Source organism: Pteronotus mesoamericanus, unplaced genomic scaffold, assembly GCF_021234165.1.
Source record: "Pteronotus mesoamericanus isolate MK-2021 breed Mesoamerican mustached bat unplaced genomic scaffold, CSHL_Meso_final contig_1018, whole genome shotgun sequence".
NCBI classification, from domain to species: domain Eukaryota; kingdom Metazoa; phylum Chordata; class Mammalia; order Chiroptera; family Mormoopidae; genus Pteronotus; species Pteronotus mesoamericanus.
Window position 1 is genome coordinate 722,570 of NW_026555002.1, and position 22,042 is coordinate 744,611.

Sequence of the window (22,042 nt, forward strand, 5' to 3'; positions counted from 1 at the left end):
GCACACTGAGCTCATTTCTTGCCAAATGCATCCAATCGTGAGGAACATGCCAACATTTAAGGGAGTGGATGCACAGGAGCCCAGGGACAGTCGGAAGAGAAGGGAAGGAATTAATGTCAAAGTATGGAGCACAGTGTAAAATGCAACAGAAAAGGCAGGAGGCACTGATGAGATTAACAAGAAGTTTCCGGAGAGCGGGGGCGGGGGGGGGCGGGGGGGTGCAAGTTGCAGAAGGTCTGGGGTGTGAAGGCGTGGGGGACGCGGTCACCTCTTCCGAGGGCTGAGAGGAAGGAGGGCTGAACCGGGGAGCAGAGGGTGCTCAGGGCAGGGAAGCTGCTCGGTGGGATGCCACAGTGGTGGACACCAGTGTGGCCCCAGAGAGACCCCAGGGTAAACTGTGGACTTCGGGTGATAACGACGTGTCCGTGGAGGTTCATCAGTTGCAACCAATGCTGCGTTCGCGGGACGTCGATAGTGGAGGAGAGTGTACCTGTGAGGGACAGGGCGTGCTTTCTGCTGTTTTGCTATGAGCCTAAAACCACTCTTAAAAAGTCTATTTAAAAATTCGGCAGGTGGTCTGAATAGAACAGGCATGGCCGGAGAATGAAATAGCTGAACGCTGGAGCGCGGGAATTCTCAGAGCTCAAAAATACAGGGATGGAAATGCAGAAGAAGACATCCAACGCACACAGCGATTCTCACTGGGAGTGGCTTCCCCTCCAGGAGACACCTGGCCATGTAGGGGACAGTTCTGGTTGTCGTCCGGGGGTGGGGGGTGGGAGGTGCCTCTGGAGTCTGCTGAGTGGAGGCTGTGAGTGTGCTCAGTGCCCAACGGTGCACAGGACAGCCTCCCACAACGAATTCTTTGGCTAAAGTCTGTAGTGGTGGCGTGGCCCCGCATTCCCATTTGTTCAAAACGTATTTTAGTGCCCGTCTGCTGGTGGGCCTGTCAGCTCTCGTGGGGGCGAGAAAGGCCTTCATTCTGCCCTCCCCTTTGACTGGATGTGGGACCCCTGCTGTGGATCCGTCACGGTCACCATTCTGCCCTGTGGCCACTTCATTTAAGCGTGTCCATCCTGAAAGTCAGCTGCTGTTTCTCCCTTTCCTGCAACGTTTTTTCCACTGAGATTTACTCAGACAAAGCAAACTCTGGATTCAGCGTCTGTTGGCCGGCCTCTGGGAGGGTGCGGTCCCAGCGCACGTGCGCCTGCCGCGCGGTGCTCTCGCGGTGCTGCTCTGCGTTCGGTGGCCCTGCAGTGACCACCAGGCCGGTTACTGCAGGGAGGCGGGGACAGCGCTCGGCGCCCCTGGCTCCTGGGAGAGGTGGGGGTGCCTTCGAGGTGCCCGTCTACCTGTGAGAGCGGCCGCTCCATGGGATCCGAATCCTGAAAGGAGCATCAGGAGGGAAGTGGGGCGCCTGTGGAGTGTGGACCCTGCCGCACGCGGCTTGAAAGTGCTGCTTGGAGGCCGGGGCCTCGGGGCGGGGGCCGGCAGGGCAGTCCGGCCCGGCCGCAGTCCGGCCTGCTGGCACGGTGCTGCCTATTCTGGGGGCAGGGAGGGCTGCCTTGGAAACCCCTGGCGGCCAGGACGGGGGGGACCGAGGCAGCCACGCGAGGCCAGGTCCTCCTCTGCCGGTGCTCTTCCTGCAGCCACTGGTCTCTGTCCCCACCACTGTTACTGGGCTGGCGAGGCACACGGTGACAGCTGCGGGGCCCATGTCGCTGGGCCCTACCTGTCTCCTGCTCCATCAGGTTCCCCAGAGGAACTGGTTTCTCATCTCAGACTCTGACCTGAGGCCGAAACCTCTTGCGGACAGTGGCAAGGCTCTCCGAGCTGGCACTGCTGCCGGCTCAGGCCCGCGCCTCATCCTGGGCGGGGCGGGGGGCGGGGTGGGGGACAGGTACACAGGCCTGTGGAGGCAGGCGTCAATTTTCGGAGAGGCAGGTTTCATAAGATCAATGACTGGCTTAAGAGACAAAATACTCTTCGGCCTTGAGCCCCATCAGTGCTCGGGGCGCACTGCAGTTGTGAGGAAGGTCAGTGAGATCTGACCTGAGGTCAGGTGGTTCGGATACCACCCTGGGGCCGGGGGTCCTGCCGAGCCAGACAGGGGTCCCCCACAGCAGGGAACACGCCTGCTGTGACCGGTGGGCAGAGGCTCAGCCTCACTTGGTGGCCGGCCCTCCTGGTTCCAGGGCCCCCGACGAGGTCTTGCGCGGTCGAGCCTGGGCCTGTCTGGTCCCCTCCTGCTGCACTGGGAGCTCCAGGGCCAGGCTTTGTTCTCTCCCAACCGCCCTGACATCAGCTTAAGAAAAACCCCCAGTGAACTTGGCAATGGAAGTGAAAGAGCCCTAAGCTGGATTTTTGAAGAAAGGTTATAATTCAGTTCTTTCTACAGCTCAACGTGAGTAGACACTCCTAACATGCAAAGTCCCCCAAATGCTTCCATCGCTAGGCTTCTCGGAGAACTTTTTGCAAACGAGTAAGTCAATTTTGACAACCCACGGAAGCCCAAGCAAGAGTGGCAACGCCGGGGGCGGCACGGACCCTCAGCATCGGCCCCTCCGAGCCGCTGAGTGCGAGGCTGGGCTCCGGAGGGAGAAAGGCCTGACGGGCTTCCTTGGTCTCCAAGCTGTGGCAAAGGACAAGTAAAACATTGCTATGAGTACATATCAGCGTTCTACCAGACACACTATTTTATGAGTAAGGAACTTGGAGCAAACCCGGCTTTCCAAGGTGAAACATGTTTACGGGGACGAGGGAGAAAGCAGCCCTGAATGGACCCCCCCTGGGGGTCGGGTGCTGCCCCTTGAGACCGGCACCGCACCTCGGCCACCAGCACTGCCGGGCGTTTGCCCTCTGCCCCCGGGGATTGTTTTGCTGAGCTCCAGGGCCCAGCAGGAGGGCTGTCCCACCAGCTCTGCGGTGGGTGTGCCGCAGGCAGCCGGGTTGCCGGGGAGGACCAGGCGTAACAAGGGGCGGAGGGGAACACACACGTTGACACTGATGACTTGAAGGCTCGCGTCCTGTCAGGCTGTGCACCGGCTTCAGCCGGGACCAGCTCTCCCCTGTTGCCACGTGAACTTCGGGGCCGCAGGGACTCGCCGAGCAGGCGCGCCAGCTGGCTCGGCCGGTGCCTGTGAGGCCCGTGCACGCACGCAGCCCTCACTGCCATCGCCCCACACAGGGCGAGGGTGGGGGCGCAGGCCCCCTGCGGTGCAGGCTGCCCCGGCCTGGGGGGAGGGAAACGGCGGAGGACCGAGGAGCAGGGCCGCGGGGAGAAGGGCCGCGGCCTGGAGGCCGGCGCTCGGCAAAGCACCGCCCGCCCGGGCCGTCAGCACGGCTCAGGGAGGCCGCCCCAGGACGCGCCTTCTCGGGGTGCCTGAGACACGCAGCTAAGGACCAGTCGTGGGGCCCCAGCTAATGTCAGAGCTGTCCTGGGCCGGCACCCCCCCGGAGGCGGGCCCCAGGCCAGGGGGCAGAGGTTGGGCGTGTGGGCGGTGCCGCTGCTGGGCAAGCGCCTGGCTGGGAGGTCCAGGGACAGCAGAGGAAGCCCCGCCGCCTCTGCCTGGCCTGGGGGCCGGGGCCTGCGCTGCTCAGAGGTCACCGTGCCCTTTACCCAGCCCCACCCTCCCTGGCCTGGGCACCAGGGGCAGCCCATGAGCCGGGGCCGCCCCCACGCGTGACGGCGCAGCTGGTCACCAACAGGAAGCGCGGCCTCCATCCCCCGCTGACCTCCAGGACAACGAGGTCACAGTCAGGCTGTAGCACAACTAGGAAGCGCACACCGGCCGGGCAGATGGGGCCCGGGCTGGGAGGTCGGTCGGTCGAGAGTGTCAGGCAGGCAGCAGGTGAAACCACAGGGACGTTTATTTGCTCCTCGGCTCCGGGGTCCCCTCTGCGTGGGCCCTCCGACCGCTGCTCTGACCCTGCCCTCTGCCCCAGGCGGCCGGCCCACAGGCTGGACCCGCGGCAGACGCAGGAGGCCACAGGCCCGTCCCCATGGCGTCAGGCACCGCCCGGCTGCTTCCAAGGTGCACCCTGTCCCGCGGGGCCGCGGGCCTGGGTCTCGGGCAAGCGGCTGCACCTGGCCCCCGGCCAGCCGGCCCCGCACGGCCCCTCTGAGCCCCATGTGACAGAGGGCTGGCTCCCTGCCTCTCATTTCCACACCACCCAGGCCCAGCTTCCAGTCTCCAACCCTGTGCCCCACCTAGGCCTGAGAGCAAGAGCTGGTGTTTAAAGGCCAAATTCTTGCTGCATTTGGACAGAATGCATAATGTGTCTTTCATTTTCTTTGTATTTTTCTCCAATAGTTGCTTGACCCAACATCTGTCTGCTTTACACAATGAAAATACGAACTAAAGGAGAATAGAAAAAAATAATTAAAGCATTAAATTGTACAAATTACAAATCTGTTTCAAAATATACTCACATTAAATAAAGCGCGCCTTTCAGTGAGATCTACAGTGAACGACTGCACTCTGGGGAGCCGGTGGGCGGGGCCTGGGGCTGCGCGACCAATCACAGCCGGCACAGGCTGACCGCCCACCTGCCAGCCCCCGGTCAGGGTGAGGGGCAGGCGGTGTGGGGACAGGGCAGGATCAAGCCCTCCTCGGTTCCCAGCTCACTGTCGCGCCCCGAGCCCCGCCCCGGCCCCGCACAGCGCAGGTTCACGAGAGTAAACAGGCGAAGGGAAGCAGACGGCCCTGAGCCCAGACACGCCCCTCGCTGTATTTGGTGGTGCTCTCCGCCTACCGGGGCTAGGCGGCGCGAAGAGGCTCCTCCGGAGGCAGGATGCGGCGCAGGACCCGCAGAGCAGGCGGGGCAGAGGGCGCGCTGGGGGCCCCCGGGAGCTGGGGTGACCCTCGCGCCCGGCCCGCAGTCCCCCTCCTATCATCTGGCGTACCGCTTGATGTAGTCCTCCACTTTACTCCGGAAGTCCTCCTGTGGCGGGCAGGGACGGGGGAGAAGAGGAGCGAGTGAGGGCGAGTGACACTTCAGGGACAAGTCTGAGCCACCCGAGCCAAGGACCCACTGAGAGTTCGCCACCAGCCTCCTGCAGCAGAGGTGGCAGAACAACGAGAGACCCATGGAGCGGGGGCCCCTCTGGGCGCCCAGTGTGCACGCGACACCGGGACGGGGGAGCTTGAAGAGGGCGTTCTGAACAGCAGCTCAGAGCAGAAGGCACCCCAAGACCCTTTTGCAGATGGGTGCGTGCGGCCCACAGATGGGGTCACGGTCAGGATGCCCGCACTTGCGGACAGGGCTGCGCTCAGGGACGCCCCGGCCCCCGGCAGGGCTGGGCTGTGCAGAAGCCCGGACCAGCCTCCCCCGACCCCCAGAAGCTCCCACACGGTCACCTGCACAGCGCTCGGGAGCAGCGATAGGGCCGGCTCCCCAGGAGGCGCAGCTGAAGCTCGCTGGGTGCAAAGCCGGGGCCCCTAGGCACCCTTGCACTCCCGCACCCCATCCCGCCCCAGGACTAGCAGCACCTCTGCTTGGTCTTCTCCCCTTTTCTCCCGCCCACTCACCCAGCACAGAGCCCGCGTGCAGGCCTCCGAAGGCCCTGCGCACAGGCCCCGCACACTCCCAGCACCGCCTCTGCCCCGCGGGAAGAAGGGGACCCGCAGCCAGGCCGCCTCGCTCCAACCCTGGGCTCTGCCCCTCCTGGCACGACTCTTGGCAGCAAATCAGGGCTAACCAGAGACCCGCACCCTGGGGTCAGCAGGAGGACAAACACACTCTGGGGAAGGCCACGCAGGCTCGCTGCCACAGTCCCCGGTGAGGAACACGTGGCCTCTGTGCTCCTCCCCAAGCACCACCCCGCCCCCGCCCCCGGGCTGCGGCGCTGGCTGCCCTCTGTCCGGTTCATGTCGGGTCTCCAGTCACAGCTCCAAGTGCCCCATGGGAAAGGGCTCTCCTCCTCCTGCCAGGACGTTCGCTCCCGGGGACAGCGGCTGCCTGTCCACCGACTGTCCTGTGCCCGAGCATCTTCCCTGGCATGTAGGAGCCGCCAGTCAAACCAGGAGAAACAGCGGCGGCAGGACCCAGTGAGCAGCGAGTTCGTGACTGCGGTCACGGCTTGGCGTGAGGGTGTGGGCACACCTAAGAATTTGCGTGGAGGCATCCCTGTTTGGCTGACGTTAGGACCGCCTTACTGGGGACAAAAGTTCATTAATTGCAAGTCTGCCCCTCATTACAGAGAATAGGAAGCAACTTTCCAACAAAAGCAAAGCACAGTGGGGGGGGGTCCCCCTGAGCTCTCCTGCGGCTCCATAGGGGGCACCCCAGTGCTGCCACCCCTTCGCTGACATGGTGTGGGCCACAGGGGCCGGAACCATCACACGCTGAGTGGGGTCCTTGTCAGTGGCAAGGACAAGTGGAGCTACAACGTGAACGGAACCCCCTGCAGAGGCCTGGGCCCCGGGAGCGGCCTGCAAGGGCTTGTCAGCAGCGGGCGAACCGAGGCTGTGCCAGGCGACCCCCCAGCCAGGGTGGCCAGGGGCAGGGCAGGGGCGGAGGGCGCTGCGGGGCGAGAGCTGTGCCGCACCGCGAGACCGGCCCGGAGACTGCTGCCCCCGCTCCCTCCGCCCGACCAGAGGGCCCTCCCGACCCGCTGCACAGCCCCGCCTCCCCACTGCGCCTGCCGCAGGGTCTCGTGAGCTGTGTCGGACAGAGGCCAGGGTGTTCCGAGCGGGCAGCGTGGCCCTGGTGTCACCAGGCGGGCTGCCAGAGCCCGGCCGTGCCTGCGCACTGGGCGAGGACGTGGGCTGGGACATGGACGGCACCGCCGTCTGCAGCTGCGAAACGCGAGAGCCCACAGGCAGGAGGCCGGCCAAGCAGGCGCGCAGAGCTGTGGGCAGGCGGGCGCCGCGCCACACGCCGGGTGGGGCCAGGCAGAGAAAAGGAAGCGGCGCCTGGGCGCAGCAAGCACTGCCGGTCTGATCCTGCCGATGGCGCCCTCGGAGGGGCTGGGGGCTGGGGGCCGAGGGCCGGAGCGCGCCACACCCTTCCCCAGCCCCGCCCGCGCCCCTCTGCACGCCGATGCTGATGCTGTCAATTCGGTAAAGGAGCCACGCCCTCAGTGCCACCAGGAGCCCCACTTCACTGAGACCACGCCCATCCACCAGGACGCCCCAGTCAGACGCTGCTTTCAGCGCCAGCCCTGGCGCTGCCGTTCTTGAGTTCGTGCGCATCTAACCCAGACACGGGAGTTGTCTCTCTACCAAAGGCACCAGCTGAGGGGCCTCATGTGACGGGCTTACCTTGTCCCTCAAGTGATGTTCTGCGGCCTCGATGTTCAGCGGGTCGTCAAAATTCAGAAGATCCTTAAAAAGAGAAACTCAACGTAAATAAGGGAAAGAATCTGTTTTTCTGCTGTGATAAGTCTTCATTTTATGAAGCAGGCAACCGAAACCCAAATAGCAAATGCTGAGCGAAGCCCCACGGTGAAGGGAGACTCTTCTGATGGCGGGCACTGCGCCTGGACCCTTCCGGAATGGGGACCAACAGTCGCCAGAAGAAGCGGGGGTCACGCCCACGTGGGACTGTCTACGGTTTGGTGAAAATGGAGGGCCCGCAACCACATCCATTTCTAACGCCCCCAGTGACTGGAGAGTGAGGAACCGCTCATGGCGAACTCTCCAGATTCAAGCCCCATTGCTCTCTTTTCTTCTTGGAAAGTAACCTCCCCCCTTCACTTTCTGATTAATGGCTCTGCCTCTGTAAGCGGCGGCTTCTCTTTGGGCCCCGTCTTTAGCTTGTGCTCGTGCCATGCACACAGGCGGGAGGGCACCGGGGCCCCACTGACTGCGGGGGGTGGGGGTGCGGGTGAGGCGGGAGGGGCTTCGAGCAGGCTCTGCGGTGGCAGTGGATGGCAGTGTAACACGCTCCAGCCTGTTACAGAGATGCCTGATGGCCGGGCAGCCTGGGTCAGGCGCAGGCCCTGCCAAAGGGACACCTCCTCCACTTCAATGGCAAAGCCAAAAACAGAGTCACAACGAAACGACCAAGACCCCTAGGCCATCGCCCAGGGGGCCCGGCACCCTCGGCAGGACCTCCCCGGGGCGGGCGGGGCCTGGAACCCACGAGCTGCACCGCTGCTTGGGCTCCGGGCGTGGCCTGTGGACAGCGGGTCACAATGCGAAGGGAGGCGGGGACTCCGAGTCTACTTTTCAGGCTCTGCTGCTTTTTACTTTGTGGACAAGGACAAGAAGCCTGGGGCCTCCGAGTACAGCCGCCCCGCCCTGCCCGAGGGCTGCGGGCCCGCGAGCTGTCCTGTGTGCTGGGCGCCTGTGAGCACTGGCAGGACACCGGGTGGGGGGGGCCAGAGGAGCCACCGCCACCGCGTGCAGGCTGCTGCCCCCGTGACTTCCCCACGTGGCCGCAAAGCCCCAGCGCCCCATTCCCCTGTCCTCCGCCTGGGACCGCGCGGAGGAGAGGGGCCCAGCGCAGAGGGGGCGCTGCCTTTAACCGCGTGTCAGTTACCCGGATGGGGCGGCGCGGGGTGGGGGGGGGTCTTGGAATTTTGGTCAAAATACTTACAGTAAACAGCGAGTTCAGCCCCCACACAACATCCTGGAATGAGAAGAAAGAAAACAAGTGGCAGGCGCCTGCGCACTCAGTCTCACACCCTCCGCAAGAAGCGTGTGCCGGGCCCCCTTGAAATTCAGTGTCAGCAGCCTGGACCGAAGCTGTCTCCAGAGGGCGGGGCACGCCCAGGACATGGTGACACAAGGACAAGCCAGGCTACCCATGGCAGCAGAGACCACGGCTCACGAGGAGCCACGGTCACGACGGCACAAAGTTCCCAGCGCCCCGACGCTGGCACTGGGCCCCAGCTCCTTCCTGCGTTCTTCCCCAAGCACCTACTCAGTGACACCCAGCACCTGGCAGGGCCTCCCGGCCGCAGGACGGGTCCCCACCGCAGTGTGCAGTTGCCCTGGGCCCAGCGCCTGTGGGGCCTCCCTCAGCCACGCACATGTCTATGGGCCTCGGCGACACTGTGACGTGCCTCCTGTCCTCTCTTGAGAGCGGAGGAAGTGGAGTGAAGAGAGTCTGAGAGACGAGCCCCGCTGAGTGCGGGGGACGGGTGTGGTCAGGCTGCGGGGAAGCCAGCCTGCGCGCTGGGTCAGCCGGTCCTCAGAGCCTCCCCCACACGCTGGCTGGACCCCCGCACCCCTTTCCGGGGACCGGCCAGGATGGACGGCCTCAGAAGAGGAGGGCAGCCGCCAGAGGAGCCAGGCCCCCGTGCTGAGCGGGGCCAAGGAGGTGCAGGCTGGGAGCGCCGCTGCCCGAGCCCCAAGTCCCACCAGGGCACACGCTCTGCTGGGCAGCACCAGCCTAACACGAGGAAGGTGCCGCCGGTAGCCATCCGGAACCGGCTCCGGAGGTTCCTGGCGGAAACGACGGCCACGGTCGGGTGGCGGCTCACTGCCAGGCGCGCACCGGCCAAAAGAGCGCCTGCTTCTCACAGTGACCAGGCCGCACAGAGAAGCCCCACGGGCGGCTCCTGGGGGCGCCGCGATGCGCGGCCCTGAAAGCAGCTCCAGCCCCGCTGCGGAAGCCGGAGCGGCCGACGTTCAGTGCCCGCGGCTCCCCCAAACTCCCCTCTCCTGGGAGAGGGCCCCCCGCCAACAAGGCATGGCTGGCTGCGTGCAGCCCACCTCAGGAGGGACACACCTTGGAAGGCACACCTGGCCTCCTCTCCCGCCCTTCCCCCGACTCCCGGAGTCTCCTCGCCTCCGAGGGTGAGACAGCTATGAGAGACCGGGGTGGGGTCCAGGAAGAACAGAAACGGCCAATCACACACAACCAGGCGGGACAGGACAGAGACAGAGTGGGGACGGGACCCGACTCGCCCCCCACCGGAGGCGCTGGGCCGAGCAGCCCCAGGTGGGCAGTGGGGTGGGGAGGGGCAGGGTACGCCTGGCCACCTGTGTGTGCAGGACCGAGGACACCGCCGCTCTCCCAGGTGGTTGGTTCCTGAGCGAGGGGGCTCCGGGGCAGCGCTGTGGTCACAGACACGCACCCTACCTTTAACGTCCTCGTGGGAGCCCAGCCAGTGCCGTCGATCGAATGTTCTCGCAGTAAACTGGGACAGACAGAAAGCAGAGAGGTCAGCAGGGAGCCGCAGGGGCGTCATGTCCGGGAGGCCCTGTGGCCTCGTGGCCCCCTGTCCTGCGTGGGAGGCCTTCTCACCCTCCGAGGTCCAGCTGTGCCTACGCCTGACCCCCCAGGACAGGGCGGCTCTGGGCAGGCCACAGCAGCTGGAAACGCAGAACAAGAGTCCACCTGACGCGCAGGCAGCGGCAGCGACCACGGCAACGGGAACGAAGGTCACTCGGAGCTTCGTGCTCTGTGTCCCCCCACTCTAAACTCACAGGGCGCCTCGCTGCACCCGCCCGAAAGGAAAGGGGGCCACGCCACCCTAGCGGCAGTGACAGGCCCCACACAGCCCCGGGAGGGGGACTGGCGTTGCTAGAGCAGAACTGAAAGGAACTTCCCGGATTCCACGAGTGACATTTCCCCTCTTAGCTGCGATCAGCCACAGGGAGGGAACGCGGCTCCATTGAAACAGGCCAGGGAAAGGGCGAGGGCCCCGAGCGCGAGCAGCCGGGGCAGGTGGCAGCTGCACGGACCCTGCACGGCCGCGGCCAGGCCCCGGGCGCAGCCCAGAGCCGCAGGTGGGCTCCCACCCCTCCCCGCCGGGCCAGGACTCATGCACAGCACTCACACCTGCGGAGAGCGGGGAGGAGGCGGCGCTCACCTCAGACAGATCTCTCCCGTCTCTGTGATGTTGGGGTGCCAGATCCTGGTCAAGCATTTCACTTTGGGAGGCTGCAAGGCAGAGGGAGAGGGGTCCATCGGCAGCCTCCAGCCTCCTCATGGGCCCCACCCTGTCTCCCGTTATCCTGCTTGCCCGGCCTTCGGCCTCGGACCCTGGCCCATGTCACGCATGCACCCTGGGAGGGATCGGGTTGTCACCCTGCACCCACAGGTACGAGTCTCACTGGTAAAGCCCGCAGCCCTGCTTACAGAGCCCTGGACAAGCCCCGGGCCTAGAGGCTGGTGCTGGCTGCGGGGAGGGGCCGCACGCGCCTGCCCAGGGGAGTGTTCTGCACCCCACCGCCCACGCCAGCCAGGAGGCCACAGCCTCCCCTGCGCTGGGCCGCCGGCCCGGCTGGAAAACACTCCCCGCGCTGGGGACAGCTCGCTCCGTGTGCCGCCCTCCCAGATGCAAGCCCGGGCCCACCCACACCGGGGGGGGGGCGGGGAGGTTGGCCGGAGAGCTGGGGAGGGGGCGCGGTGGCGCCGCTTGGGTAACGCTGTTTAGGGTTATTATGGAAGCAATCGCACTCATTTAAGAAAAAGTCAACAAAAAGAAAGATGTATTTACATATAGAAAATAACTCCGCCCAGAAGCGGTCTCTGTTGCCCCAGTGCGCTCTGTTGCGCCTCCTTTAGCCACACACAGATGTGCGTGTGTGCTTTACGGAAGTGGGAACACACATTTTTTCCACACTTGTTTTTGTCAACATTTCAGACGGCTCTGGGCTTTCCTGCATTTCCTGGTACCAGCAGCAGGGTTTAACAGGCCAGCTCCCTATTTCTGGGCACTAGTGCGCGTCCCGTGTCCACTGCAGACCGCGCGGGATCAACGCCTGTCTCCACTCACACTTGAGGGTGCATTTCCGGGATGAGGCCAGAAGGCGGAGTCGCTGGCCAGAGCCTCGGCGGCGGACATAGCGCCAAGGGCCTCCCCACCCCCACAGCGAGGGAAGGACCCCCTAGGCCTAGACCCGGGGCAGGCCCCCTTGGCTCACCCACCAGACACATCGCCGCACAGACGCTCAGTGTCAGCCCCTGCCGCAGCGGGGCGGCATCTTCCCAGTCGGTCTCCCGGCCTTCACGTGCATGTATGATGTGAGTCTCAGGTGCAGACGGCTTTTATAAAACCCCCCTAACCAGGCTTCTGTCTGCGGCCAACCTGAAGGCATTTCACCGCCCACCCACTCTCCCGCACTCTCCCTCGGCCCGACCGTCCGTCTTTCCCTCGCACGAGACACACACACACACTCTCAGCACCGCTGCCCGTCCCCTTCCTGGTTTCAGAACACCCGGACACCACGAGGCCGGAAGGGGTTCACCCAACGAGCAAATGTGGGTGTCCAGGGATTACAGGCTTAGGTCCAGAGTGAGTTTCAATCGATTTAATTTGGGCTAATTTGCTTTTTGGTAAATAAATGGGAATGCATTTGGCAGAGAGAAAGCCAGTGCAGCCTGCAAGGCCTTCAGGCTGAAGCGGGAGGTCAGGCTGCGTAACTCGCTCTCGTGGGTACAGTTACCTAGTGGGTGACAGATACAGTTAACCAGGGGGTAACTGACTAGAGCGAGCATGGCGGGGGCAGGCCCACTGAAGCACCGGCTCTGCTCCTGAAGAAGGGACGGCTCCCCGCCACGGCGCCCGCCCGCGCACGCAGACCCGGAGGCCGGGGCCGACGCACCCCAGGGCGACTCCGACTCTGCTTCCCACTAACAGCTGACCTGGTCCGACCGCCCCCCAGAGCGGCTCTCTCTCTCTCCGCTCAGAGTTCCTGTGCATGAGTTCCCTGTCGCGGATGGGTCACTGTTGTCTGCTAGTCAGCATTTCCAATGTGTTATGATAAATTTCTACACTTTCTCTCACTTTCCTAATTGGTCAGCAAGTTCCTTAAAAGCAAAACCTGGATGTGGCAGCACTCAATATAATTAGTATCTAGGAGGGTCTCGGGGGGGATCTCCACATAGCTATGACTTTAAATTACGTGCGGTTGAAAACTACAAGTTCCTATTTTTCCCTAAACTTCTGAAGTCCACATTTTGTGTACCTCTGGGGTTCTGGTTTTACAGCATAAAGAAGCGACGGCTTAAAGTCCCGATTCCTTCCAGGCCAGAGTTTACTGAGACCGACGGGGAACCGGCAGGCAGCTCCCACACAAGGCCCCGCCCGGGCCACGCGGACTGGGCAGGCTGGGGTCCCCAGTGCAAGCTCAGGAGCTGACCCTCCCTCCACCAGGCGCCACCACCGGCCACACTGGCGCCGGCGCCACCAGCCCGCAGGGGAGCCGGGCAGCGCGTAGAGGGGGAGGGCCCGGCGCAGGCTACTCACCACCATGTTGTACGCGTCGGGGACTTCCGTCTCAAACTGGAACTTTCCACCTTGGTAGTAACCCTCATCTATCAAAAAACATAACAAAACAAAAAAATCCTTTAAATTAAAAAAAAAAAAGGAAACAAAAGCAAACACTGCGTTAGGACGCGGCCAGGACAGAGAACCGAGTCCACAAGGGGCCGGCGGGCGCCTCCGCCAGGCCATCCTGCCCCCCTCCCCGGGCCGCGGCCTCGGCAGCCGGCCCTCGCCAGCCCCACCGACCCCGCAGGGCGCAGCCAGCGCGCCCCTCCCCACACCTCACAAAAGGCAACCCATCATTTGAGTCGTGCGGCCGCCCGTTTGCGACTGGCCTCTTGGCCTCCGCACAAGCGCAGCAGTCGCACAGTCCGGGGACCCAGCGGTGACCGCTGGGCCCCCAGCCGTGTCCCCGGGGGAGCTGCCGCCAGCCTGGGAGGGACACCCGGCCAACAGCTTGGGGCGGTGGCTCACAGATGGTCGGGGGTGGAGCAGCCGCCCGCACCTCCCCCCGTCCCCAGGCCCAGAGCGCTGCGCCCACGCCCTGGGTCCCACGCCCTGGGTTGGGCCACCACCTCGGCCTCCTGGGGGTCTGCTGGTGTGGAGCCAGGTTCCCAGGGCATGTTCCCAGAGCACCTGCCGCAGCATGAGCTCAGAAACGTCCTCCAGGAATTAAACTCTGCAGGTCACAAAATTAACATGTCTGTAAAATGAAGGCTCAGCCCTGACTGGTGTGGCTCAGTGGGTTGGGTGTCGTCCTACAAACAAATGGTCGCAGGTTTGAGACCCGGTCAGTCATGTGTGGGTGATGGGCCTGCGTGCAAGAGGCAACTTATCGATGATGCTTCTTTGACACCAATGTTTCTCTCCCTCTCTGTCTCCCTCCCTTTCCCTCTCTCGAAGAATAAATAAAATCTTAAAAAAAAAAAAAGGAAGGTTCAACTTTCCCTAAAACATCTCTGACTATGAACAAACCAGCGATACTGCATCTCACCATGCCCTCCGCTGCCGACGGGAGACGCGCATTGTCAGGGACTGTGTGCCTTTGGATTTTGTTGGGCAACTGCGTTCACCTTCCAGAAGGCAGCCTCTGTCGTTTCTGTCTCTGGTATTACCCTTGAAAAGGTCTTTCCCAGGCAGGATGATAGAAGGCTCTTAGTTGTCCTTCCTCCTAGCGAACCTGCGGTGTCGCAGGCCTCCTCACCTCACGCGTTCACCTCGAAGCCAGCGCACAGGCAGCCGGTGCGTCTCCTCGCCGCCTGCCGGCCACCCCACGGCAGCCACCGCGGCGCCCTCCCCTGGTTCTTCGCTGTGTCTACTTCTAGTGCTTAGGAGCAACAGCGTGCCGTCTTTGGGAAGGATATTCTGGGGAAGTGTAACTCCAGATATGAGAGCTTTCCGGGTAAGTGGCACCTTAGGCATGAAATCCTCCGAGTACACGGCGTTCCCCAGAGGCTCGGCGGCCCTCAGTCTCGTAGCTGATGCTGGGCACCACGCACAGCAACGTGACGCGGGCTCCTGACACCACGTGGCGCCCGCTCCGTCCTCTCCCTGACCCCAGGCCACGCACAGCCTCTCCGCCCTGCACACGGCAGCTTCCCTCTGGTGGCCTCCCATGTCGCTGGTTCCAGCCTGGGCTCCACTGCCCACCCGTTTTAAAGCTTTGGTCTAACGTGGTTTGAGTCCACGTATCCCTCCGGCTGGTCAAGTTCTCAGTGAGCAATTATTGGAATTGTGTCATCTCTGAACTCACTGAAAATAGGGCAGGCTGTTCTGACTTTTCTATTTCATGGAACAAGTCTCTTTCAGGAACATGATTTGCTTCTGAGCCAGAACTTCCTCCTTCTTCGAAGCTACACAGCTCTGGACCTGGGCCAGCCTGCTTACTTATTGCTAAATCTGCCCAGGAACGCCAGTCTGACTGTAAAAGCTGCCGGGGGGGTGGTGCAGCAGGCTGGGGTGGGACAGACAGTGCGTGTCACTGGCTTCCTCCACGAGGACCCACCTCCTGGGCCTGGCTCTCGCGCACACACGAGGCAGGAAGACGTGGAGAAAGGCCCACGCCCCCAGGGGCCAGCAGGCAGAGGACTCGGCCGGAGCGTGGAGACCCAGCGCGCACCTCAGCCCGGGGCCCACGTCCCCGGGTGGGGCCGGCCAACCACGCCACCGTCTCTGGCTGCGGTGACCGAAAACCTCCTGCGTCTTGGGTACCGGTGTGCAGGGACAAGGATGAAGCCAGGGTGACGACCAGAGGACACGCCTTTCCCCCCTCCTGCGCCCCGGAGCCTGCCCACCCCCAACCCCTGCCTCCCAGGGTCCGTGTGCCCATGTGTGCTGGTGACAGGGGCCCCTGGGAGGGCCGGCTGTCCAAGGAGCTTTCAGAGAGACCACTTCCAGGGGCTCGCGTCCGTGTGCACTCGCTCTGAACCACATCCGCCAACGGCACTCAGGGTGGACGTGCCAGCCGGGTGCCGTGCCCACCAGGGACGGCCGTGGTCCTTTCCCAGCCTTCGTCTGGCTTGTCCAAAAGGCCTACTTCTCAGTGTCCTCTCACTGTGAGGCCAGAGGACCAAGGGACGCGCTGGTCGCCAGGGTAGGCCGTGCTTCTCCCGAATCATGTCCCTTTCTGCGAGGGCCGAGCGCGGCGTTATGGGTCGGTGTCCGGCCCACGCCGGGCTGCCCTGAACTCAGGCGGGCGGAGTCTGAAGGCAGGGACGAGTCGCCGTAACTTCCACCCGAGACGACTGCGGAGGAATCGTCACCCCGGGAGACGCAGCCAGCAACAGGCACGACGGCTGTTCCCACGCAGGTGGCCGGCTGGCTCCACGCTGCTCGTCCACTAGGAATTAAACGTGGCTGCGAGCCGGCCGTGGGGGGCATCTTCTCCGAAGCGAAGGGGGCGGCATGGCCAAGGGAGCAACTGGCTGCTGATGGGACAGTCGCGGAGCGGGCACCGTGGAGAGGTGTTCTGCGCCCGCCTCAGACGCTGTAACGCCATGGGCCCCTGATGCCTGGTGACAAGGTTTCTGCCGTGTCAGCTGCTTTCCGGTCTCCGCTTTCGACCAAATGGGAGACGGGCCCTGCCCTCCCGGTCGGCTGACGGGAACAGCCTGTGTGACATGCGGCCTCTAACTCGGAAGCCCGAGGACAGACCGGCAGGCTGTGAGACAACACCGTCCGTGCCGTCCGCTGGCCGCCCCGTCAGCGGAGAAAGGGGAGGCCGGGGGGGGGGGCCGGACCCCTGCTTCACTCACAACAGCACCCGAGACAAATGCTAACAGTTCGGACGCGCCGTGGTCTGTCCCATGTCACCACGCCCCCCGCTGCAGGTACGTGACAAGCGCCAGCACGTGCCTGGCACTGCCCTGGGCGTGGCAGGCACAGCAGCGAGGCCCCCCTACCCCTGTGAGGCCGCCGCTCTAGTGCAAGGGCACAAAATGAGCACGCAAGTCACGTCACCAGGAGGCGACAAGAGCCAAGAGAGTGGGAGGTGGCAGGGGCTGCCCTTCTAAAGGGGGTGGGGGGGGGCTGGGAAAGGGCGCAGGGTGGGGGGCGGACAGCACGGGGTGCGCCCTTGTCCTGCCCGGGCGGCGGGCGGGGTGGGGGGAGCCTGCGGGCAGACGAGGGGGCTCGGCTGTGATGGGGTCAGGAAGCCGCTGTGGAGGTGCCAGCAAACGCCTCGGGCCAACGTTTAGAGGAAACCATGGACACAGTGAGGAAGGAAACGGAAGGTGTGAAGAAGCAGGAGACCGCAACAGCTAAGAAACCTAGTACGTAAACTGAAGGCTTCCCTGGACGAGACTCACCGCAAACCTGAGCGGAGGCAGGGCCGGCTCCTGAGCCCGGGCAGCAAGGGGGTCGCCGGGGCGACTGCTGCCACGCGGACACAGGGTAATGTGCACGAAGGTGAGAGACAGGGTGTGTGCGACTGGGGTCCCAGGGAGCGGGGTCAGAAGAAAATGTTCCGAAGAAATGCTGACTGAATTACTTCTAAATTTGAGAAGAGCTCAAACTCACAGATCCAGAAAGCTCCAGAAATGCCAGGTGAGATAACCAGAAAGAAAACCACATCAAAGGACGTCACAGTCAAACTGCTGGAAACGGTGACAGAGACCGTCGGAAAAGCAGCCCAAGAATGGCACGCACCCGGCACAGAGCTGAGGGAGTCATCGCTGCTGCTTATGAGAAAAAACTACAAGTTGGGCGGCGGGAGCGAGACACCCCCAACATGCTGACGCCGCCCCCTTAGGAGCGCCCGCCCAGCACAGCTGCCAGAGCCCCCCTCCGCGGGGGCCCGCCCCCGCGCCCAAGGACCTTCTCCGCAGGAGCAGGAGGGTGGACAGAAAGGAGCAAAGGCCATACGTGGAAAGCAGGCCGATGAACAGAAGGAACACAGACCGTGTGCGGCAAAGAGACCATTCTGGGCCATGACGCAGGTGAAGCAAGGGACAGCCACCCCGTGAGGGGCCAGGGGAGGGAGGGGGGACACACTGCCGTCTAAGCCTCCACCGGAACACCCGTGAAAGGGCAAATTAAACTGAACACAGGCAGCAGAAGCGAACAGCAAAGGCACGAACAGGAAACAGAAAATATTAGAGGAAAATCAATGAAACCCACATTGGTTCTTCACATAGATCAATAAAAGGGATACTCCTGAAGCTAACCTGATGAAGAGGAAAAGAAAACACAAAACTTCAATACCAGGAATTACAGAGTGGATGCGAACACACGCTCTACGGAACTTAGAAGGTAAGGCAGGAAGTGCGGCCTTTCGCCAGCCCACCTGCACACGTGGGTGACGTGAACAAATTCCTTGAAAGACACAAAGGACCGAATCTCACTCAAGAATAACTAACCTAAACAGCCCTTTTATCAATTGAGAGAAGCTGGATTTGCGCTTATAAATCTCACCACAACAACAGTAAGATTCCAGACCTAGGCTACGGCACCAGTGACCTCTACCATGAATGAAGACGACCGAGTCTCGGCCTCGCCCCGGCCGCCGCGGCTCAGTGGCGGACCCGGCCTGTGAACCGCAGAGGCGCCGGCTCCAGTCCCAGTCAGGGCACAGGCCTGGGCTGCGGGTCAGGTCCCTGGTGGGAGGCGCGGGACAGGCAACCTATTGTCACACGTCGGTGTTTCTCTCCCTTTCTCCCTCCCCTCCCCTCTCTAAAAATAAATAAATGAAATATTTTAAAAAATAAAATCTTAAAAAAAAAAAGGAAGTCTACGCCAACGCTCCCAGGGAACAGAAGGGAACACCATTTCCCCATTTCTTCCGGGAGGCAAGGGAGGGGCGGGGAGGAACCAGACCCTAATTCCGCACCATATGCAGAAAGTAACTCAAAATGAATCGCAACCCTAATCGTAACACCTAAAGCTATAAGATCATTTAAAAAAATAAAAGAATATATTTGTCTTTCTTAGGCAAAGGTTCCTTAGGAAATAAAAAACACAGCTATCAGTAATAGCTTTGTTCTGTCGCGATGTCTCACCACAACTCAGTGGCTTACACAATGCAAACGTACTATCTCCGGTAGCCGGAAGTCCAAAACGGGTCACCCCGGGCGGCAACCAAGTGCTGGCAGGGCTGCACTCCTCCCCGGCGCCCTGGGGCAAATGCACTTCCTTCCTTTTCCAGCTCCAAGCAGCCTCTGTCCCTGAGCTCAGGGCCTCTCCTCCACCTTCGAAGTCGGCGCCGCCGGTGCCAACAGTGACACACGCGACAGCGGGATGGGGCTCGAAAGCGCTGAGCCGAGCGGCAGAAGCCAGTGACGAAGGGTGGCGCACTGTCTGGTCCCACTCGCGGGGCTTCCGGGAAAAGGCAATAGCAGGACAGAGAGCAGACCGATGCTCGTGGTTACACAACCGTGTCGCCGTGCCGAGGACCGCTCACCTGGACCAGCCGTCACTCACTGTCTGTAGGTGACACCTCCCGAAACATGATTTTTAGAAAAGATAAAAAGGAGCCTCTACCACATAAAAGGCACTGTCAGGAGGTACAGGAAGCTAAGAGCGCTAGGTTGTATTTTTTTTTTTTTTTAAGGTTTTATTTATTTTTAGAGAGAAGGGAAAGGAGGGAGAAAGAGAGGGAGAAAAACATCGATGTGCAAGAGATACGTCAATCGGTTGCCTCTCTCACTCCCTCAGATGGGGCCCTGGCCCACACCCCAGGCCTGTGCCCGGACTAGGACTCTAACTAGCGACCTCTGGGTTTGCAGGCCCGCACTCAGTCACTGAGCCACACCAGCCAGGGAGAGTGCTTGGATTTTGACAAAGCCAAAGAGCACGCCATTTTTGGGTAGGTGGTACACATTATATACGCGAATACAGCTGACTATGAGAATTTTTCTGCTGGACAGTGAATCTCATGCTCACTCCAGGAGGCCTGAGCTGAGCGCACGAGACAATATGCCATGGAGCCGCACGCGCGCGGAGGGCAGGAACCCGGGCAAGAACAGTGCGCGACGGCATGTCGCCGGCTTGGCGGGACGGTGAGCCGAGGAGCACGCCATCGACAGAGCTCTGGGCAGGAGCGGGGCGCGCGGCGGGCGCCTCCCTAACAGAAGGGAGCTGATGGCGCCGACAGATGGCCGACTGGCCACGCGCTCACGTGACATTCCCGCGGCACCCGAGAGGAGAGGGGCGCTGTCCCCACCGCCAGGGCTTCTGGGAAGAGAAGGCCCCGCCTGGGAAAGGCCCTTCCTCTCCACGCGTCCCCTCACTGTGGCGAGCGCTGCGCTCATGTTCCAGGCCAGCAGAGGACGAAGCGGGGACCCTGCAGCCCGGTGTGCGTGGGGCTGACCGGCCCGCGCCGGGGCTCTGCTCCCCTCCTCAGCTTCTAAAACCTCTGCTGCCGCTGAGGTGTTTCAGAGCGCGCGCGTGTGGGACAAAGCTGTGCTTCAGGCTTACCGACCAGGTTTCTTTACTCAGACATTGGGATCTGACTTGACTTGACATTTAGAAACTCTTCCTTAACTCCAAAGCTCTGAAACAAAGCTGAGAATGACCACTAACCACATCATGAGGATAAAAGGTAAATTTATTAAAGTTTTGTGACTCACTATAAGCTGCACTTTTATTACCATTCATCACTAAGGAGTTTTTAGAACAAATTAAGTGTAAAAATTAAGTCCTGGCTGGTGTGGCTCAGTGGATTGAGTGCTGGCCTATGAACTAAAGGGTCCCTGGTTCGATTCCCAGTCAGGGCACAGGCCTGGGGTGCGGGCCAGGTCCCTGGCAGGGGGAGCACAAGAGGTTTCTCTCCCTCTCTTTCTCCCTCCTTTCCCCTCTCTCTAAAAAATGGATAAATAAAATCTTTTTAAAAAAATGTAAAAATTAAAAGAACAATAATAATCAATAAATTTAAAAACACATTTAGCTGAATACACGCATAATGTACAAGAATTACAATGTAGCTATAGAATTCCCTGATCAAAATCTCTTTATGCATGTAAAATTAATAAACAGAATGTTATTAAGCATAAAACCCTGCATATCTAATAAAGGACTTGCGTCCAGGTACGTAACTTTACGACTAAGTAACAACAGGACAAGCAGCACGCATCTGCGCGGACCCTCCCCACAGAAGGCACCCAGGCAGCAGCCCGCGCTGGGAAAGCCGCGCGGCGCCACAGGCCCGAGGGCGCGCCAGTTAAAGCCACAGTGCGACAGGGGCCGCCGGGGTGGCCGAAAGAGAAAAGGCCGCCGAGAGCGGCTGTCGGCAGGTCGTGGGAGGAGGGGCTGCTGCGCCGCGCGCAAGAACGCGAGCCGCCGGCTCCTCGTGCGGCCAAGCTCTCTCTCCGCAGGACCCGGTGACTCCAGGGCCGGGAGAAGTTAAAGCTCACGTGCACACACAGGCCTGTCCTCCGAGGCTCACAGGGGCTTCACTCACGAGGGCCCCAAAGTGGGAACAGCACAAAGGTCCGTCCGCTGGTGGGCGGGTACACAGGCTGGCACACAGACAGAAGACAGCTCACCCGCAAAGAGACGTGTTGTTTAACGCAACAGCAGGGGCGAAGCTCAAAAGCATTATGCTAAATTTAAAAAAGTAACTTACACCTCAATCAAGATTGGGTTTTAAGAAGGATTTTAATGATCTAAATTTCTACCTTAAGAAGGAAGGAAAAGCAAATTCAACCAAAGGTATATAGGAGAAAATAATAAAGAACAGAAATCAATGAAATGGGCAAACAAACTGATCTTTGTAAAGATCAACTGGATAAATCTCAAGCTAAAATGATCAAGAAAAAAAAAAAAGAGAAGACCAATTACCAATATCAGGAATGCAAAGGAGACATTGGTGCATACCCTACAGACATAAGAATATTCTGAACAACTTTTATAGAAATAAATTCTACAAATTCCTTGGGAAAAAAAAATAGAACTGACTGAAACATAACAGATGAATAACCCTGTATTTATTAAATAAATTGAATTCATAAATAAAAACTTTCCCCAAAAGGAAACTCCAGGTCCGGATTGCTTAATTGGTGAATTCTAACAAATGTTTAAGGAAAAAATAATACCACCCTATACCCACTCTTTCGGAAAACAGAAGGGAACACTTAACCAATGTTCTTCATGAATACGAACAAAATTCTGCAGCAATATTAGCCAAGTGAATCAAGCAACATAAAAATGGATAACTCATCATGACCAAGTGGGGTTTACTGCAGAAATAGGAGGCTGGTTTACCATTAAAAAAAAATCAATGTGTCATTTACCATGTTTACCACATAATTGAGAAAAACCATCATGTGATCACCTCAACCAATGCAGAGAAAGCATTTGAAAAAAAATTCAGCACAGATTCAAGATAAAAACTCTAAGCAAGGAAAATAAACTTTTCAATCTGATGGAAATCATGCTATA

The 22,042-nt window shown here is 60.8% G+C and overlaps 1 protein-coding gene across 3 annotated transcripts in view; it reads right to left on the reverse strand.

The window, feature by feature from the left end:
- Nucleotides 1–4,073: 4,073 nt before the first annotated feature.
- UBE2F (ubiquitin conjugating enzyme E2 F (putative)) overlaps nucleotides 4,074–22,042 on the reverse strand; it is a 33,986-nt gene continuing 16,017 nt past the window's right edge. For 2 of the 3 annotated variants that reach the window (XM_054571173.1, XM_054571184.1), the window contains exons 6-11: nucleotides 13,151–13,218; nucleotides 10,769–10,839; nucleotides 10,036–10,093; nucleotides 8,545–8,577; nucleotides 7,266–7,328; nucleotides 4,074–4,944 (exon numbers count right to left, since the gene is read on the reverse strand). In XM_054571173.1, the coding sequence (XP_054427148.1) occupies nucleotides 4,894–4,944; nucleotides 7,266–7,328; nucleotides 8,545–8,577; nucleotides 10,036–10,093; nucleotides 10,769–10,839; nucleotides 13,151–13,218 (344 nt within the window). In that variant the 3' untranslated portion in view covers nucleotides 4,074–4,893. The remainder of the gene's footprint in view (nucleotides 4,945–7,265; nucleotides 7,329–8,544; nucleotides 8,578–10,035; nucleotides 10,094–10,768; nucleotides 10,840–13,150; nucleotides 13,219–22,042) is intronic. The other variant, XM_054571195.1, reaches the window with a different exon arrangement.